Here is a 20,451-nt window from a genome sequence, read left to right as displayed (position 1 = left end):
ACGTATTGTCACGACTACGCTGCCAGATCAGGGATCGCAACAAGAGAGGCACCCTCACATCCATCCTTCAGCTTGTCAACCTATTTTGTAATCAAAAACAAACAAAAAAAACAATATAGAATCAGCTACAAAGATCAATAACTGATTATTTAACGACACACTTCTCTATAATTAGCTTATTTAAACGAAACTGACCGGATTAATCCATACAAATTTAAATCAAATTATGCTTGCATATTTAAACGGCGATAGCGCCTAGGTCTAGGTTATGAATAAAATAAGTCACACAATATCCATATCATTGCATTGCACACAATCATATAATTTCACAAATTATCATAATACACAATCTTATCATTTCACAAATCAAATTTGAACCTCAGACCCCCTATCCCATTAAATATGTCATCATAATCAAATATCCAATTTAACTACACAAATCGAAAACACAAATTATAGAGAAGTATGATTACCTAATAGTGATAAATCCATAAATTCAAATCGAATGCAGCGACTGTTCAGAACCAATGCGACGTAGTCGGAATTCCAATCGGACATATATAATTAAATGATTATTAGTATCGAAATATTAGATGTAAGTAGAATATATAAAAGCAAGTGACCGAAAGAAGCATTTTAATTTTCTATAACCTTATCAGTAACATGCTCTAGATTAGGAAGGTTCTTGAGTTTTAGGCATTGAACAACACGCACTGTGGTAAGCTGTGCCATAGCATTCGGTTTTACCTCCCAAAAATCCAAGTTCTCCAATTTGAAAAGTTCTAAAAACTGCAATTGTGGAAATCCATTTGTGGAGCAAACCATCTTCTTCCCTGTGTATGCTCCATCTTGTAAGCTCAGATATTTCAGTGTTTGTAGTCTTTCTAATGTGGACATAGGGTCTTCCTTCAAACCAGACTTGATTAGGATGAGCTTCACAAGATTTGGTGAAAATTTAATATTATCTATGAACAGTTTCCTACAATTCCATTCTCCCTCTAATTTAATCAACTTCACTGTCTCAAGAGTGGGAAAGGCCCTAGTGTCAGCCAACTCTGATGGTAAAATGTCACCAATAATTGTCATTGAGAGGAGATTAACCATGTGACTCAGCAGGTTAGAAATAGATTTCCAGTATGGATTTGATTTGGAGTTTGGATTGTCCCTGTTTGAAATTGCTAACTTTCTAAGGTTGATCAGGAATTGTGGAAAGTTCTCTAGCCACGACTCGGGAACCACAACTGTTTTAAGGATTTGCAGGTCATCTATATTTGCTGTGGAGGGTGGGCCTTTAATTTGGGAGCTAGGGTTGACATATACATGACGAAGGCTTTTGATTGTCCATAGAGATTCAGGTATAGTTTCTATACTTGTATCTCTAACATCTAATGTTTTGAGCCATACCATGTCCCAATATTTTCAGGAAGCTTAGATATGTTACTACCCCTCAAGCCCAGATATTTTAGATGTTCTAGATATTCTAGGAGAGTAATGCCAGGTAAAAATGTTTTTGGGATTGTGGATTTCCTTAATTCCAACACATCCAGAAGTCTGATATTTTCAAGAATGTTACTTGTTCTCAAAACATTCATATCAAAATCTATACAGACTAAAGAAAAAACATCAAGATACCAGCTTACTTCCTCAAATACCGACCCCGTGAATTGTTTCTTGCCATCATTATAAAATGCTAAACGGCGCAGGTCTAGCCCGGTTGGATTGGCATCCAAAATCTTTTCCTCGTAGGATTTTTTGATGCAAAATTCACGAATAGATTGACGTACTCGGCAACATTTGATTGCACCTGAGATTGATCTCTTTGAAATCCGAACTAACGACCTGCAAGCAACAAGGAAAATAAATAAACAACAAGTACATATATATAAAAGAAGAAAATTTCTAGATGGACATGATGTTTTTATCTATAAGAAAATAAAGAGTCAATTTGCATAAATGAATATAAAGTTTCTTTGTTCTTTGGGAGTGCTGTATATTTTTAGATTGTATATTTCTAGGTTGTATTGTGCCTTTAAAATTGAAAACCAGCAGTGCTCCATTATTTCTCCTCTCTTGAAGTAGTAGAGTGACCTTAAAAAAAAAGATGGTGCTTTTATTGACCATCAAGTATACCAGAAAAAAAAATCAGCTTTATTGATGAACTCTTTTTTAGGGAAGCTATGAGCTAATTTTTTAAATAGCAAACATCCTATTATTATTGGGATGTTATTTTAGCCACAAAGGAAAAAACAATGCACACCTAACAATAGATCACCTATAAATTATAATATCGATTGTAAATTTTCGGAAATATTGAGAATACCTTTGAACAAGTTGATCCAGGTACTTATTTGCAGTCTCTTCTATAGTCTCTCCTTCTTGTTGTTCAACAAATTCTTCAGCAATCCAAATCTCTGTTAGGGACCTTGCAGGAATCTCATAATTCATCGGGTAACATGCTAAATAAAGAAAGCATGGTGCGAGAAAGTAAGATAAATCATCATAGCAGTAGGTATAAATATGCCACATATGATTATCAGAAGCACCATTGTTGGACTCTTTGATCTTGACCAGATCATCTTTCACCCTGTGCCATGTGTCGTAGGCCGTTGGTTTGACCGAAAGGAGACTCCCTATAAGGAGAAGAGCCTGAGGCTGTCCTTCACATGCCTGGCAAATCAGTTCAGGGAGATTGTCCAGTTCTGTGGATAACTCTAATAAGAACCGGAGCATTTCATTAGGGTCGTTGAGCTCACGAAGAGCTGGAAACGCTGTTATGAGGAGGAGTGCTCGGCTCTTCTCATCATTTGTAAAGCAGTTTGAACTATTTGCGTTGTCAAGAAGCAAGTCCTCCATGCTTTTTATGTCGTGGAGAGAGTTCATAACTGCATCTATGTCGACTTTGTGCTCTAACTCAACTTCTACTTCTATTTGCTCCAAATAACTGATGGAAACCAACTCATCAATAAATGAATTTAGGGTTCTCTTAGTCCCAATCAATTCACGATGACTAATCAATTGTGACTCCTTTCCAGAAGTACGTCCAGCAATCATCCTCCTTGAAATTCCAAATTTTCTGAAACACACATGCAGAGACTTAATTGTTTTCACCTTTTTGTCAGTACTGTGCGCCCAGAGTCCAGGCTTTAATGAACTCAAAATATCAGTTACATCAGCACCGGAACCCAAAAAAGCTCTGAGGGCGGATTTAGATAGTATTTGTTTTATGAAAGGTATAGCTGCTATAGCATCCATCTCTGTTTCAACTTTCTTAAAATCACTCCCAAAATCCTTCCCTCCCTGCCTGCCTATATCTCACTTGCTATCCTTGTTAAATCAAAACAGTTTAATCCTTCCTTCCCTCCCTTTCTCACATCCAATTCAACTGCAAGCTCCACCAAATAACTGCAATGCAAAAGAAACATTTAAAAAGTACAATCAATTAGTTTATAATAGATGAAAAGGATTATCCGTGATTTTTAAATATAATTGATTTTCATATACGATCTACCTAAATTAGTTATCAATATGACTTATTTTTTTGTTAACATTTGTTATATTTTGTTGAATAATTTGACTCTAGAACTTATAAAATAGTAGTCAAAATTTAATCACATATGGAATGAACAAAATAATGTCTGCATGTAGTGTAATTTAAATTCGCTGATATTTTATAATTAATATATGAAAACGTACTACCGAATTCGTTTTTATGGGATGAAATTTTGTACCACAAATGCAAAATATTAATCGATTTCATATCATGAAAGAAAACTAGAAGAGCCGCACCTCATCGGTTACTGGTAATGGCACATCATCCATGCACATTAATTATGAGCTCTCTAATTAAATATAGAGAAATGATTTTGTCCCCCTTGAATCTATCCCCTAAACGCCCCCCCCCCCCCCCCCGCATCTTAATACCACTTCCAACTTTTCAACTCAGTTGACTTATAACGAACCTTATCCAAATCCAAAAAAAATATCATTACTATTTACGAAACTATTTTGGAAAATGATAATGATCGTCGCAACCATCAGATAATATGTCAAGTAAATTATTTTGAGAAAATACAAAAATTGGATCGATCCAAAAGATAATATGTCAGATAATACGAAACTATTTTGAGAAACGAGAAAATTGAATCGATCCAAAAGAAATCGCACGATCAGATAATAGTAATTAAAACTGGGATCGTCGTAGCCGTCGAAGAGAAGGCCGTCGAGAGATGTCGTCAGAGAGAAGGTCGGATCGTTCTCTTCCTGCACCGTCAAGATCTGACGAGGAGAGCGTGATGCACCGTCGAGATTTGACAAGATTCGGCGAGGAGAGTCCGGTGCACCATCGAGATCCGGCGGGGAGAGTGTGGTGCACCATTGGAGGGGTCCATGCTAGCCCAGCGAAGGTTGTCAAAGTAGAACATATGAATACTTTATTAGTTAGATATGAATACTTCATTTGTTAGATATATATACTTCATGTTATATATGAATACTTCTTGGAAGAGGTGGGGTGAGAGAGATGAATCTGACAATGAATTTTGAATTGTATAAATTATTTCAAACATGTATGAATACTTCGTAATCGTCAGTATGAATACTTCTTGGAAGAGATGTGGTGAGAGAGATGAATCTGACTTTGAATTTTGAATTGTATAAAATATTTTAAACATGTATGAATACTTCGTAATCGTCAGTATGAATACTTCTTGGAAGAGGTGGGGTGAGAGAGATGAATCTGACTTTGAATTTTGAATTGTATAAATTATTTCAAACATGTATGAATACTTCGTAATCGTTAGCATGAATACTTCTTGGAAGAGGTGGGGTGAGAGAGATATGCATGAAGAAGGGTCTCACTTTGAATTGTATAAATTATTTCAAACATGTATGAATACTTCATTAGTTTGATATGAATACTTCATTTGTTAGATATGCATGAAGAAGGGTCTAACTTTGAATTTTGAATTGTATATTATTTCAAACATGTATGAATACTTCGTAATCGCCAGTATGAATACTTCATTTGTTTAGATATGAATACTTCTTTATTTAGATATGAATAATATATAGATTCGCTGTAGTGGTCTCCAATCTTGACAAATGTCACTTTCAGGCGGTTGCGGTCCCCAATCCAGACTGTCACAAGACGTCAGCGGTCCCCCTGGTCGTTACTGGTCCCCTCCAACTTGTGTTTACATATGACGAATGGTTCTGATAATAAGTATGAATACTATAAATCCGTAGGTATGAATACTATACGTTTTGACTATTAATAAAATAACATTAATCTTGCTCTTTGGTGGTAGTTAGCACGTTTTAACTATTTTTTTTTGTCTTTTAGTGCAGGGGACAGATAGGGGACTGAACTAGGGAGACTGTTAGTCGATCCCTTAAATATATATGTGTTTGTATTTTAAATAATTTAATTTATCATATTATTAAGTATGTATGTATAAAGTATAAAATGAAGAATATTAGAAAAGAGATAATGATACGAAAAGAATAGCTCGCTAATCGATTTGATTTTTTATCCATAGAATAAAAAGAGGTAATGGCAAATATATTTTCTTCGTTCACGTAAGGTATGTTTTGGTACTGATATTATTTATTTCAGTTTTAGAAGTTTCTGTTTAAGACCAAACTTTTGTTTGCGTAATTGGCATATATATACAGTAAGCTATGCTACTTCATGAATTAATGGGGTTGTTTTAATTCGCGCTTATATCTCTAGTTTCGAAGTCCCAATAGCCGATCCAAACTATTAGATGTTTAATCTATATTAAAATGTGCTTGGAGACCAAATTTTACATTTTTTTTTGAATTTTTTTACTATTTATTAAGCTGATTTGAAAATTGCTATTTTTATTAAAATTTTGCACCATTAAAAACAATTGATTTTCAAACCATCTTAATAAATAGTAAAAAAAATTCCAAAAAATGTAAAATTTGGTCTCCAAGCACATTTTAATATAGATTAAACATATAATGGTTTGGATCGGCTATTTGGACTTCGAAACTAGAAATATGAGCGCGAATTAAAACAGCCACATTAATTCACGAAGTAGCGTAGCCTTACTCATATATAGTAAGGCTACGCTACTTCGTGAATTAATGGTATATATAAGCTTGTTTAAATATCAAAGTTAGATGAAATGTAAATGTAATTTTACTAATATTTTACTCCCATTCATTTATTTATTTTGTTTTTCTACATTACACTGTTACAACAACAAAAAATAAGTACAAAATGCTTGAAATATGTTTGTATTGAATAGAAGTTTCAGAAAATCATGTAGATAATAATAATTTTAGTATTTATATTTATCTTACATGTAATGGGTACAAAATAGTTTTTACTCGTATGCTTATCCATTAAGCTAACATAAAAGAAAAAAAATCTTTACAAATACCTATACCCAACAAGCTAGTGGACAAAAGTATTACTCCTACATGTATTATTGAATACGATACAGGTCAGATGAACAGATAAAAGGGTGTCATTAACAGTCATGTTGCAAAAATGAATTATAAAATTGCTTTATTTTAGAACCACGGGCTTAGTGTAGTGGCATGAGTTCTTGTCTCTCTTTGGAGAGACGCATGTTTAATTCTTGAGAATAACATAAAAAAGATGTTGGGGTGTATCAGGTTTCAGGGCCCTTTAAAAATAATAATAAAAAATTGCTTTGTTCTTGGGGGAGTATTGTATGCTGCTCAAGTACTTGGTGTTTTGCTACTGGAATTGAAAACCAGCGGTGCACCAAGGCCCTTTAATGTGCTTTTATCGATCGTCAAGTAGATCAGAGAAAATCCAGTTTTATTGATGACCTCATATTACAAAACTATGACCTAATTGTTTCAAACAGTAATCATACTACTAATATTGGGATGTTATGCCACAAAGGAAAAAACTATATACCAAACAGTCACCTACAAATGATAAGATCAAATTAATGTCAATTTCAAGAAATACTAAGAATACCTTAATTTGGACAAGTTGCTCCAGGTATTTATTTGTAGTCTCCTCTATAGTCTCTGATTTCTCTGGCGTAACACAATCTAACTCCCAATTCAACTGGGAGCTCCACCAAGTAACTGCAATACAAAGAAATATTTATAGAAGTTCTATAAATAGTGTATAACTGAAATCTGACTTTAATTACAGAGTAGAGAAAGTTTATCAAATGCTACTAACAGATAAGGGCCCACCAGGATGGCCGGAATAGGACAATATGGGAAGGAAATCAGCAAGAGAGATAGAAGTCAAACCCAGATAGAGAGAAGAGAGGAGACACTCACCCAGCACCGTTGCAGTTTCAGGTTCAGGACAGAAGAGAGAACGTGAAAAAAGTAGAGGTAGATTGATCAGGTGGGGTACCGGTGCTAGAGAGGAACTGGTGTTGTAGAGGGAGGTTTAATATATAATGAATTGATGATCGATACAGATAAAAGCTAAGCAAATATTGCTTTTCAAGTAAATTGCAGTCTAAGTTTAAACCTTTATTCCAATCCTCCAATTTGAATTCTAATAGATGCCACCGCACGTGGGGTTTTTTTTTCACAAAATTTTTGCAACAAAAGGCCGTTTCAAAAAAATAAAGCCACTCAAGCTTGTATCTCAATATGAGCTGGCTCGTTCAAGCTCAGTCCATGTCAGACCATCTTCGAGCCTGGCCCTGCTCGGTTATGTACAGTAACAAGCTATGTGTACCATTGATAATTTATCCATTTAATAATCTCACCAGCCTGTAGGAACCGACTTTTTGGTCTTGTGGCAAAAGGCAATGCTCTCTGTGTAAAAGGTCGCAGGTTTGAAACTCAGATGAGAGTCCCTTATGAATATTTTAAATGTGTTGAGTGGCTTGACCCTCAATCCTCTCTAATTAAAAAAAAAAAAAAATTTCACTAGCCCACCGAGTAGTATCATGCATTCACATGGAAATCAACTTTTGACTAGATCTAAGTTGCAGTAAAGTAACTTACATGCCTCAACTTTTTAGCATCCCATAGCTACCTAAGGAGTTCAAATAGAGTAAAATACACGGGATGAATCAAGGTTCTAAATAGCGATTATAGCGGCATAGCGGAGTGAATGAAACAAACTAATTAAAGTCAACTTTACTGTAGTATTAACTATTAAGCACACACTAAAAAGGATAATTTCATAAATAATTCATGGTTTATTTGGAACAAGACAATCTCATCAAATATACAAATGACTCCCGAAAACTGAGCTGATTTGTAATTTTGGCCCACTACAGCTTAATTAATTAATTACAAGTGGTTTATTATTAAATGACTAAATGTATGACAACTTTATGGAGAATGAAACAAACATTTTATTACTCAAGTTCCAAATGTAACACCACACTTGTAGAATGTTGTAACTTGTTAACATAAGTTAGTATAGAATGGTATTTATATTTCTTGTCCTTATTGCTTTTAGGTAACCTAGGGAACGAGAAAGGAATATATATACTTCTTGTTCTGGTTGCTTGTATTGTATATACATTCTTTTGCTTGTTGTGTGGGTCAAAAAAGTAATATATATATATATATATATATATTCTACCAAATGGTAAGTTACAATTTAGATTATTGGAATCCTAAAAGGAATATACATTCTACCAAAAATAATATATATTCTTTTCCTTGTTGTGTGGGCCAAAAAAGTAATATACATTCTACCAACTGGTAAGTTACAATTTAGATTATTGGAATCCTTCTTAAAATATAATATCACATGTTGAATCAGTTGTAAAGCTCAATATATAAATATTTCTACCTAGTTGTGGGCGAGCAACGGTCATGTTTTATTTGTTGAACAAGGCTGGGATGCATTTCCAAGCAAGAGACCAAAAAAGGGAGGAGACAAGAGGAGAGAGAGAGAGAGCATATACTTTACTTGGTAGCCACTATCAAAAAAAATTCAAAAAAAAAGAGAGAGCATATACTTGGCAGCTGCTGCCAAGGTTTCCCAAAAGAGAGAGAGAAAATATTTAAATTATATACTTAATCAACACCAAAATTTTAACTAAATCATATTTTTTTTACAAGTTATAATACATTATGGTATAAATAAAAATTTCAGTCTATCTAAACGATTATTCAACTGTCATGCGATCACAAAGAAGGAAAGAAATAAACAATGAAAAAAAAAAAACTCGACACATGATATATAGTTATCATATATATGTAAAAATTTCAGTTCTTAATGTTGATTTTAAGGGTAATTTTCTTTAAAACATAATGATTACTTCATATTTGGTGTGATTGTTTAGTACATGTAAATAAGTTGTTTTTTATTATATTGTAGAGTTTAACGATGAGCCATTGGAGCAATATATTCATGGCCTACATTGCATACATTGAAGCAATGGAAGAACATCCTTCAATATTTCCCTCGGGTAAAGAAACCACGATGTGTCTTTTTCACCACATTTTACGAGCTCGAATCAGACATAATTGACTTAATAAAGCAACAATTGCCATGCCATGTTTACCCTATGGGACCTTGTATTCCGTATTTACAATTAAGGGAAAATTTCTACTGTGCCCATACAAACTTTTAAAATAGCCAATACACCCATGAGAACATCATAATATTCAATATTCCCATAAAATTTTAACATTCTTTCTTCTATCCCCTATTATTTATTTCATTTTTATTTAATTATTAAAAAAACTGAATTGACAAATATGCCCTTTCATTTTGGATGGAGGTGTCCCTTAGATCTAATCATCTTCATCCTCTTTTGTACTTTATTTTCATCTGCTTTATTTGGAGGAGATCGCACAGGAAATTCAAACTAATATTTGTACCACACGGATAAATTTTCCTTGCAAAATAATATTTTCTCATCACAGGAAACAACAAAATTAAATGTGCATGCTTTCGCACAGGAACCAACGCCGCCTATGACCTCGTTGATATTCCAGAAATTTACACACAAAAATAAGAATTATGTTCTACTTCATGACCACTAATCCCAATTTAAAGAATTTTGTTATGATATATAACCCCATTCTAACAAACAAACAACAAAAATTCTCCACATAATCAACATATCGCTAAATTAACAGCCAACACCATCTGTTCACAGATTTCATCAAATTCATACTTGCCTCATAAAATTGAATGCCTTTGTAAATTGCAAAATGACAAACAAAGATGATAATCATGTCAGAGGCTTGGCCTGATGATGCTCTAGAATTTAGCAATTGAACCAATTTCTGGTTTCTTGGATGGGTTGAGCAATTTCAGGAGAATTAGAAAAAAATAGTTAAGAACACAAAACGAGAAGTGAAAACCAACAAATTCTTATTATTTTCAATAACCCGGTCCATTACAATAGTTGCCTTCATATAGGCCAGTGTACCAAATCAACAATTGAATGTAACTGTTAAGCGGATATGTCTATTGCCTAACAGTACGCCATGTGGCAGGACATGTCAGCTCCATGTCATCAGAAGAGCTGAGTTGTTTGCTGATTAGTACGAAACGCTCATCACTGGACGGCTCCTGTTACTTCTAGCGCTCTTTCATTAACCCTGAATGAGTGGACCCCTTGATTCAGCATCTTACCCTTCCAATGGTCCTGGGCCTCCTTTGAATTGCATGCCCCATCGTCAGGTGCTTCCTTCTCTTTTATTGTCTCATTTACCAAGTCAAAATTGGATTCCGAAATCCCAATCGTGACCAATTGTCATATCACCAATTTAGAATTTCAGAAGTGATTGTATTTATCATCATTTTCGAAAAGAATGATGAAAGATAACACATCATTTGCAAATGTTACCAATTTGAAGAATTATACGACATCAAGAGCCGCTCCATAAAGTTCAGAAGCCCGCTGCTTCTCTGGTTGGTCTAGAAGTACTTGAAAGGGCACACTTTTATAGAGAGGAGAAGATTAGATTTAAGGGACACCTCCATTCAAAATGAAAGGGCATATTTGTCAATTCAGTTTTTTAAATAACGAAAGAAAAAATGAAATAAATAATAGTGGATAGAAGAAAGAATGTTAAAATTTATGAGAATATTGGATATTATAGTGTTTCATGGGGATATTGACTATTTTAAAAGTTTGTATGGGCACACCAGAAATTGTCCCTACAATTAAATGCTAAAACAAACCCAGGTCAAGAGTACTACCTGACATTGCTTGATGAGCAACCGAAGAAATTGGTCTTATACATCTCACTCGGTAGCTTCCTCTCTGTATCACAAATTCAGTTGAACTTGCCTATAGTTTGGTTACAAGCCAGGTTAAATTATTGTGGGTGGCCCGGGATAATTCTAATAAGGTTCAAGAAATAGCTGGAAAATGTGGTAATTTTGGTGGTGCTGTGGTGTGAGCAACTAATTAAAGGTGTTATGCCATCCTTCTATTGGAGGGTTTCTGACACACACTGGCTGGAATTCTACCCTTCACTAGTACTGAATAACAAATTAAATGGCATGTTCTTCAAGTAATTTAATTACCATATTCCAAGTCCAGTTCACAGTCAAAAAGTTCAAGGTCCAACTTTAGCCCAACAACCAGGGCTAATTCCATTTCTTTTATTTCGGCCCATTGTAATTCAAACTTATTTTATTTCTAAAATTCCATTCTAAGTCTCGGCCCAGCAATTTAAGATTCTATTCAATTTCTCTTCTTTTCTTTTTCCTTTGTATTAATTTAACATTTTATGCAAATTCAGTCCTTCTAATGGAATTTTGAAAAGTTTCACGGAACCCTTTGTATTATTTTCTCTTATTAATTTAAAAGCTTATGCATTTCAGACCATTTAGACCATTTGAAGTTCTGAACAAGCAAATTTTGCAAATTTACACAAAACCCTTCAGATTTCATCAACTTTCGCAAAGAAAGTTCCTCTGATTGCACAGGAAAAGCATCGGTACTAATCATGAATCGTGAAGTAGATGAATTTTGATAATTTATATTTGTCATTTAAAGTCAATACAGTATATAGGTTTTAAAATTAAACTCACTTGAAAATTTAGTGAACTAAAAAATATCACATAAATCAGCAAGCTACTAAAATAAATATGAACACATAAATCATGCAGCAAGCTATTTATTGAGTTTGATTATAACTATAGTCACAAGATCCGTAAATAATTCTTCTTCTTTTTTATAATGGCGAACCGAACAACGAATTATTCGGTTGACCGAATTTTAACTGAATTATTAACAAATTTTCCAAATTTTTTTTTCCAATATTGCTAATTATTCGTGAACTTTTTTTTGCTCCCTTGTGAGAATGAGATCACCGATCTGAATAATTCTGAATCACTTTCAAATTATAACCAAATAATTCCCGAATTATGAATTTTTGACTCCATCAAACTGAACCGGAATAATTCATTTATTATCACTATAATTATAACTAGCTAAGACATATATAGACAAGTCTAATTGGAAGGTCTGATGTTGCCACTCTTCTGTCGTTTCCAGTTAGTCATCTTGTCCAATATTCAGTGCATCAGATCTGAGATAGGGACCTTTTTCCCTAAGTTTGGATTTCTCCAATGAAAACTTAATGTTGAGATTGCAACCCATCCAACTCGGCTCCAAATGACACGTTGGCAGCATATATCAGATCATGTCAAAATGAGTTCAAACTACAAGAATATTATCAACATTGCTTATATACAAGAATGGAAGAATATTTCCGAGATCGATACTGTCGGTATATCCTCGCAGATACTATCGTCGCTAAAAGAAAATGCACATTTCTGCCAGTATACTCTCACAGAAAGCCAATTTTATCCTCGCGGATACTCTTCCACAAAAATTGATATTTACGAGAATAGAAAGGTTTCAATATCTGTTTTTCATCATACCTCATCATACCTCATAAATTGTATCTTCATTTTTAAAGTCTAATATGTCGATTCAAATCGCTCAATATGATAACCATACTAAATGAAATTTTATAAATTTTGGAAATCTTTTACTATTTTTTTAGATAGGCAAAATCACTGTTTTTAAAACCGTCCAAATACAATGATTTTGTACCAATCTTAAAAAATAGCAAAAAAGTTGCAAAATTATAAAATTTTATCCCAAGCATATTTTAGTATGGATATCATGTTTAGCAGTTCGGATCAATAATTTCGACTTTAAAAACAAAGATATATAATATGAAGTATGATGAGGTATGAAAGACATGACGTATTGGAACCCTCCTCTTATGAGAATATCGCTAATACTAACATGAATATCTGTAAAAAATACCAACGTAATTAAGCATTTTTATCTTCATAGATAGTCCTAAATTCTTGCTAGTTATCAAATAGTAAGAAAAGAATCAGAATAAAAAACTAAAAAAAAATAATGAACCAATTATAACATCTCGGTGATAAACTTAATTAGTAATTGTATTACATGTAAATTTCAATTAATGTACATAATACATGATAGATTTGAAAAATTAATGAACCAAGGAAAATAATTAATTGCTTACTTGATCAAATATCCGTTGAAAAATAATAGAAGTTTTAAAAAAAAAAATCTACGCAATAAAATTGCCCATTTGGATAGCAAAATGATTTTGTTGTGACGGTTTCATGTCAAATAAAAAGATTGATATAAAGCAATCCAAGATTATACAAATTAAGAGTATGCAAAGTTTATTCTTCAATTCATCCTAATTAATAAACCATGAATGTTTATCGGACTTTGTTCAAAAAATAAATAAAAAATTATCCAAAATATTTGAATTCATCTTCATTGTTTATATAAATTTTTTAAATTTTTTTTTGTGTTTTATAAATTCAATCTAAAAGAAATGTCAAATTATTATTTAAATATTTGTTTAACTGATACGACTTTAAAGTTGAAACATAATTAATATGTAAAATTATTGTATAAATTATATCAATCAAAAGATTATACTGCATACTTCGTATGCTAAAATAATTTGTAATTGTTTCGTTAATTAGAAATTGATGATTTTAATTGCTAAATTTAGAGAATTTAGATCCAATGTTAAAAGTTAATGTACATAGTCGCCACGTGGATAGGAAATCTCAAGTCAATATTTTACGATATTTTACTATGTTATATAACTTTTTTTTACTATTTATAATTAGTCTGATGGATGAAATTTTTTATAGTTTATCATATTTAGAACTAAAATGTAAGGTAAATTCTAAATGCATGATTGATATAATTTACTGATCTGAAATGTAATTAAACTGTAAAGAATAATATAAAAACAAAGAATGTTGAGACTCCATTATTTTTACGGAGAATAAATTATACGATATTACACTGCAAAAGGATTAAAAAAAAAGGAGCACCCTTTTATTTTCTTTTTCTCTCTCAATAGGAAGGTGTTCTTTTTTTTTCAAAAGAAAAAATAAGGGAATTTGAAAATAAAAGAGAGAAAAGGAGAAGGAGAGAGAAAAAGAGAATATGAGAGTGTTATCTTTCTCAAATAAATTATTGTTCGCACTTATCTTAACGGTTGAATTTATTATACGCAAATTAATAATTTACTGTAATATTGTTGAAACTTATTACTTTCTTTCATTGTTGTGGAGGCACATAAAAAAGGAGTGTGTTTGATACTTGCAAAGATATATAACTAATACAGAGACATATTTAATTCTTTTTTTTTCTTTTGAGAAAATGACACCGTTCTCTTTTTTCAAAATAAAATAATAGGAAAAAAAATTTAAAGAAAAAAAATAGGAGGATGATTTTCTCTCTCCTCTCTTTTTCTCTATCTCTTTTTTTTAATTTTATTTTTCTCCCTCTTCTCTCTAAAAAAAGAGAGAGAGCGAGAAAAGAAGAATAAGAGAAGCAGATTTGGATTCTCTTCAAAAATTTGTTCCTTTTCCAAATTAGTTCATTTTCTTTTGAAAAAAAAATCTTATTCTTTTCTCTCTATTTCTCTTCTTTGAGAGAGAAAAAGAAAAAAAATGACAATAGAAGAGTGCTTATTTTCTCAATAGCGCAATATAGTGTAATTGAAAGGAGATTTAAGTCATCTTATCAAAAAATAAATAATTAATTTTTATCCTTTAAAATTTTAAAATTTTAAAATAATTAATACTTTTAGCCTCCTCGGTAAAATGAAATTATGTCTATCTATCTAGCTCTTCTATGTCAATCTATGATTTTATAGTTTTGTCTCTCTCTTTTTTTCTTTTTTTTTTACCCAAAACGAGTAAATATTTTAACAAATCCATTTGAGCTTCATACAGCACACATACTATATCAATGCAAAACAAAGCTATATATAATTCATGCACTGCACGAAGCGAAACTGCTCTGTTAAAATCCTTACCCCCGAAATCGATCCACAGATGTGGGGCCAAATCGCAAAAAATGTGAGGCTCGAAGCTCCTTCCGCATCACAATTCATTTTTGGAAATAAATCTGCTGTTATTCCCAGGAAATAACAGGAACCTGTTATTCCAATTCCAACCGTTGAAATTGGTTGAGATTTGTCCTTGGAAAAATTGTTTCCTTGGGATTCACACATGGAAAAAGTGAACGGATTGGATCAGAATAACATGTTCCTGTTATTCCCTAAAAATAACAGCAGATTTATCTTCATTTTTTCACTTCCTGATCCAGTGAAGTAACCCAATCTTTGGATTTTTAAATCAGGACCGTCCGATTAGAATCCGAATAATCTATTTGAAGTGGAGCGCACGTATCCCGAGACATGAATTCGAATCGCGAAGCAATTTCGATCGACAGATTCGAATCGGACGGTGTCGATCCAAAACCCAAGGATTGGGTTACTTTAGGGGATCAGGACCCTCTCTAAATCCGAACCGACAGTAAAACCTCCATTTCTTTTGGAGGTCAACAAAACCCCTTCTCATTCCCACTTCCCCCCGCTTCAAAACGACCGTTGTTATCTCTTCTTCCTCAATGGCTTCCATCTCCAGATTTCTTCACAAGGCCAGCACGTTTAACGCGCGCCCTGGTCTCTGTCAGATTTCCATGCGCCAGGCCAATCTCGGTTTGTGCTGCTATCTTTTTCATTTCCATTTGGTTGGATTTGTTCTGGAACTTTTGTTTTATCAGAATTCCGTTGTTTTGTTTTTTCTTTTTTATGAGAACAGATGAAAGGAATTATTGGATTTCAGTACCTAATGCGAGGAAAGAAGGAAGTTGTAATCTTGATTTGTCATTTGCTTCATCGATATCTCCAGTTCTCAGGTATGTATCGAACGTGTTCTTCAATAAGAAGAAGAAATTTGCTAGAATGGTGCACTTGTTTCATTGAAATCAAAGCCTGGTAATCTTATTTGTACTAATACTTGGTCATTTATTTTTCAGAAGCCGTCAATTTTTGTGCAAGGCTGAAGCAAACATTTCATCAGCAAATGTACCAGAACATGCTCCAGAAAAACTGAGCCTATATGAGAGAATAGTCGAATTACTAACTACACTTTTCCCTGTTTGGGTATAATATTTTCCCAGCTTAACCAACTAAATTTTCTGTTTGATTTGTTCGGAATATTGGATCCGGGTATATATAACTTTTTGAATTCACCTGCTTGTAGGTTATCCTAGGCACAGTCATCGGAATTTACAAGCCATCAATGGTAAGTTTGTACTGGTAATTGTGTTCTCTTACAAACAATAATGAACTGGTACAATAATGAAATTGACTTACTGGTACTGTAGGATGTTTATCCTCGGTCTTTTCTTCCCACACTGTTCATGAAAATCACATTATCTGTCTATGTAATTAGTACACAGAATTGTTTTATGCAGTTTTGCTATATTTCTTCTTAATTTTGCATGGAAATAGGTTACATGGTTGGAGACAGATCTATTCACAGTCGGATTGGGATTTCTTATGCTGTCTATGGGTTTGACTTTGACTTTTGATGATTTTAGAAAATGCATGCGAAATCCATGGACTGTAAGTCACTTTTTTTCAACAATAGCCTTTTTGACTGGCGAATTTATTGGTTTCAGTTTGCTTTGTTATTACGTAATATTATTTTTAATTTTTCAAGGTTGGCGTGGGCTTTCTTGCGCAATACTTTGTGAAACCCTTGTTGGGCTTCGCTATTGCAATGGTACTATTGTTAATACACTTTTAACTTTTGTTGAATTTTTATTCAAATATCAAAAACATGCCTAGATGAAATTAGCTACAGAAAAACTTAAAAATTACTCCTTGGCCCTTAAAATGGTTCTTTAATATAACTTATGAACTAATAAAAAATAATAATTTTCATGACAGTCACTTAAGTTATCAGCTCCACTTGCCACCGGTCTTATTCTGGTATCATGCTGTCCTGGTGGCCAAGCTTCAAATGTTGCTACCTATATTTCGAAAGGAAATGTGGCACTTTCAGTTCTCATGACAACGTAACTTCATTTCTATTATTTTTCTTTTCCTCGCATGTTGTCTCTATTACCATCTATTTCTTTGTTTCTAGTTTTAATCCATATGCTTATTTCATGCTTAAAATTGCAAGTTGAAGGATTGATTGCACTTTTAGAGGTTAACTGAGACTGTTCTCTTAAACTGATACTTTTAAAAGATTATGATTAGTTAGAGCCATTTTTGTGTTATTTCATGTTTTTATAATTTTGTATAAAAATTAGGTATAATCTGGTTAATTTATTTATTTTTATTTTTAGTTGTTCAACAATAGGTGCCATAGTGATGACACCTCTCCTGACCAAGCTGCTTGCAGGTCAACTCGTACCAGTAGATGCTGCTGTAAGTATACCATCAACTAATTTGTCAACTATTATGTGTTTATCTTGTACTCTATCGGAAAATGTGTGTTTTCATTTGTTTTGTTTGTTGTATGAAAATGCAGGGTTTAGCCATCAGTACTTTTCAAGTGGTTCTCCTCCCAACAATCATTGGAGGTTTTTAATATGCCATCAAGATTCTATATTCTTTTTTATAAAAAAAAAAATTTAGGGTCCTGCATAACTATCTGAAAAAAATATATATATTGTGTATTTGTGCAGTACTGGCACATGAGTATTTCCCAAAGTTCACCGAGCGAATAATAACAATAACCCCTTTAATTGGAGTGCTTCTCACCACCCTTCTTTGCGCCAGCCCCGTAAGTAAAATATCTGAGTTATTTAACATGCTCTAACAGTTTTTTTATCCCAATCAATTAATTTCATCTCTATATTGCTGATTATTATACCATCTGGTATAACAGCTAACAAACTTGTTTGTTACAGTAATGATATCTAGTACCTACTCATTGAAATTATAGGTGCCAAGTGCCAACTGATGACTAATTTTTATAAACGTTGTATATTTTTTAATTGTTGGGTTTTTTTGCTTTTCTGATAACGAAAGATTGGGCAAGTAGCGGATGTGCTTAAGACTCAAGGAGTACAGCTGATCATACCAGTGGCACTGCTACATATCGCTGCATTTGCATTAGGGTATTGGGTTTCACGGTTTTGTTCTTTCGGTGAATCCACTTCACGCACTATCTCTATTGAATGTGGCATGCAGGTAACTTAGATACTTTTATGCACTCATCTCAGATTCAAAATAACATGATCAGACTTGTTATTGAATTCAAAATTCTCTAGAGATGACTCCTATGTGCCAAATTATAAAATGAGAAGTGTGAGCCTATGGTAATATGCATATTACGGGTCGACCCATAATATGGATCTATATCTCTATTTACAAAGTTCAAATAGTCGATCCGAACTGTTAAACACGATCTCCATATGAAAAGGTGACTTACAGTTTTTGAATTTGTTTAATATTTTTTAAGATAGGCAGTAAATCACTACTTTCAGATGGTTCAAAATTTTTAGATCAAGTGTTTTCTACCTATCTAAAAAAATAAAATTTGGTCTTCATATATATGTTTTTCTACAGTTTGAACTTCGAAAATGGATATATGAGTCCATAGCACGGGTTGCTATGTAATATGCATATTACCATAGTCTCACAAAAATGAGAAACTAAAGTACTTGAGAATACATGTTTTGTATTATACAATCTGAAACCTTATTTACTAAAGGCATGATGTTCATAATTTCCTAACAGCTTACATGTCTAATACTTATTTATTTTTGTCAGAGTTCTGCCCTAGGGTTTCTACTTGCACAAAAGCATTTCACAAATCCACTTGTTGCTGTTCCTTCAGCTGTTAGTGTCGTTGCTATGGCGGTAAGTTTTCTAGTTTAGAATCATAATTTTTTATACTCATTTGGTTAATTTATAGAAGCTTTTACCTGTCATAAGATTGAAATTTATCATAACTATAATTGAATATTTGATTTTGTTAGCTTGGTGGGAGTGCGCTTGCTGTCTACTGGAGAAACCAGCGAATTCCAGCTACTGACAAGGACGATTTTAAAGAATAAGTCAAAAATTAAATTGATATTAATTTTTGTATGAAATAAGTCTCCTCTCTAGTTAGGTTGCTTTGTAGTTAGAAAGCATGCAGTTTAGTCATGGATTGTATTTATTTTGTGTCTAGTTTCTTGAATAAATTTCTTAGTTGGATTATAAGAGAACCAGTCAGGTGCTTTATTATGTGAAAATTGTGATTTTGTATGTTTATAAATTCTAAGAGTTTGAATAAACTTCTCAATTGAATTGAATAATAAATCTACATGTTTCCTTCATTATGTAAATACTGTAAAGCATGCTATAAAGCATCATTTTATTTTAAACAGCGAAATAAATCTTAATTTGTTATAGCAAATTAACAATATCTAGCACTCTTAGTTAATAAATTTAGTTTAAAAGATTTAAACTCCCAAGAAAAATGGAATTCAAATTTAATTGACACAAACTATTAAAAGCATTATTTGAAATATTTCAACACAAAAAATGCAATGAGGTTGTTTTTAATCTTATTTTTAGCTAAATAAGTAGCAAAGTTTATTAGTCCTCTGATTTAGTCAGAATTAACACCAAATATTTTAAGCTGACAACCATTTTGGGCTTAATATGTCTTACTATATTTGGGCTTATATGGGCCTAAAAATGAGAACCTATGTTTTAAATGGCGGGAATGATATCAATTAATTGATGTCTCCTTCAAAAATTACACTTATTTATATGATACTTTTTCTTAACGTGATTTCCTTCAAGAATCTAAATTGACCTCCATATATGTATTCTTCATAAAAATTATTCACTGCCACCCCATGCTTTAAAATTATTAAATTTAAATTAGAATTGTTATATAAAATTTATAAAATTAATTAAATGGAATCATATTTGACTTAATTAGTTTGAACTTTGAAACGAGACAACATAAAGTCAAATAGTCACATCAACATATCCAGAGAATAGTTCTCCTTGCAGCAACCAGAGCTTTTTCCTTTCTCTCATGAAAACGACACATATACTTTAAAATAAACAAAATAATACATTTTCACAAAAGAAAGTAAAAAAAGTACCACATATAAATTTGACAAGCAAACGAGTCAATTTCGTGACAGACGATGAGAC

General features: G+C 32.6%; 2 protein-coding genes across 3 annotated transcripts; one reads left to right on the top strand and one right to left on the bottom strand.

The window, feature by feature from the left end:
- Positions 1-1,440: 1,440 nt before the first annotated feature.
- Positions 1,441-3,252, bottom strand: LOC144548347 (uncharacterized). Its single transcript, XM_078297017.1, has 4 exons — positions 2,544-3,252; positions 2,321-2,456; positions 1,641-1,839; positions 1,441-1,551 (listed from the first exon to the last, which is right to left on the bottom strand). The coding sequence occupies exons 1-4, from the start codon at positions 3,250-3,252 to the stop codon at positions 1,441-1,443; spliced, it is 1,155 nt and encodes a 384-aa protein (XP_078153143.1).
- A 12,538-nt stretch (positions 3,253-15,790) lies between these two features.
- On the top strand, positions 15,791-19,625 carry BASS2 (Sodium Bile acid symporter family). 2 transcript variants are annotated; one of them, XM_078297137.1, is made up of 13 exons: positions 15,791-15,990; positions 16,094-16,190; positions 16,311-16,437; positions 16,538-16,579; positions 16,789-16,902; positions 17,000-17,062; positions 17,230-17,357; positions 17,634-17,715; positions 17,819-17,870; positions 17,976-18,073; positions 18,322-18,483; positions 19,066-19,155; positions 19,275-19,625. In XM_078297137.1, the coding sequence occupies exons 1-13, from the start codon at positions 15,900-15,902 to the stop codon at positions 19,350-19,352; spliced, it is 1,224 nt and encodes a 407-aa protein (XP_078153263.1). In that variant the 5' UTR covers positions 15,791-15,899; the 3' UTR covers positions 19,353-19,625. The 2 variants fall into 2 exon arrangements, with proteins under 2 accessions (XP_078153263.1, XP_078153264.1); XM_078297138.1 differs by having other exon boundaries at positions 15,814-15,994; positions 16,101-16,190.
- Positions 19,626-20,451: the final 826 nt, after the last annotated feature.

This window comes from Carex rostrata, chromosome 33 (genome assembly GCF_964058835.1).
Source record: "Carex rostrata chromosome 33, lpCarRost1.2, whole genome shotgun sequence".
NCBI classification, from domain to species: Eukaryota; Viridiplantae; Streptophyta; class Magnoliopsida; order Poales; family Cyperaceae; genus Carex; species Carex rostrata.
The sequence above is the reverse complement of the archived record's forward strand: the minus strand, read 5'-3'. Positions and strand labels throughout refer to the sequence as shown.

What these genes read in the sequence shown, in the direction of transcription:
- BASS2 (XM_078297137.1), top strand. Translation starts at nt 15,900, where the DNA reads ATGGCTTCCATCTCCAGATTTCTTCACAAGGCCAGCACGTTTAACGCG. An exon ending in CATGCGCCAGGCCAATCTCG is followed by an intron (nt 15,991 to 16,093) that starts GTTTGTGCTGCT and finishes TTATGAGAACAG; the next exon opens with ATGAAAGGAATTATTGGATT. An exon ending in CTTTCAGTTCTCATGACAAC is followed by an intron (nt 17,358 to 17,633) that starts GTAACTTCATTT and finishes TTTTATTTTTAG; the next exon opens with TTGTTCAACAATAGGTGCCA.
- LOC144548347 (XM_078297017.1), bottom strand. Translation starts at nt 3,252, where the DNA reads ATGGATGCTATAGCAGCTATACCTTTCATAAAACAAATACTATCTAAA. An exon ending in GATCAAAGAGTCCAACAATG is followed by an intron (nt 2,457 to 2,543) that starts GTGCTTCTGATA and finishes TTCTTTATTTAG; the next exon opens with CATGTTACCCGATGAATTAT. An exon ending in CTGGATCAACTTGTTCAAAG is followed by an intron (nt 1,840 to 2,320) that starts GTATTCTCAATA and finishes TGTTGCTTGCAG; the next exon opens with GTCGTTAGTTCGGATTTCAA.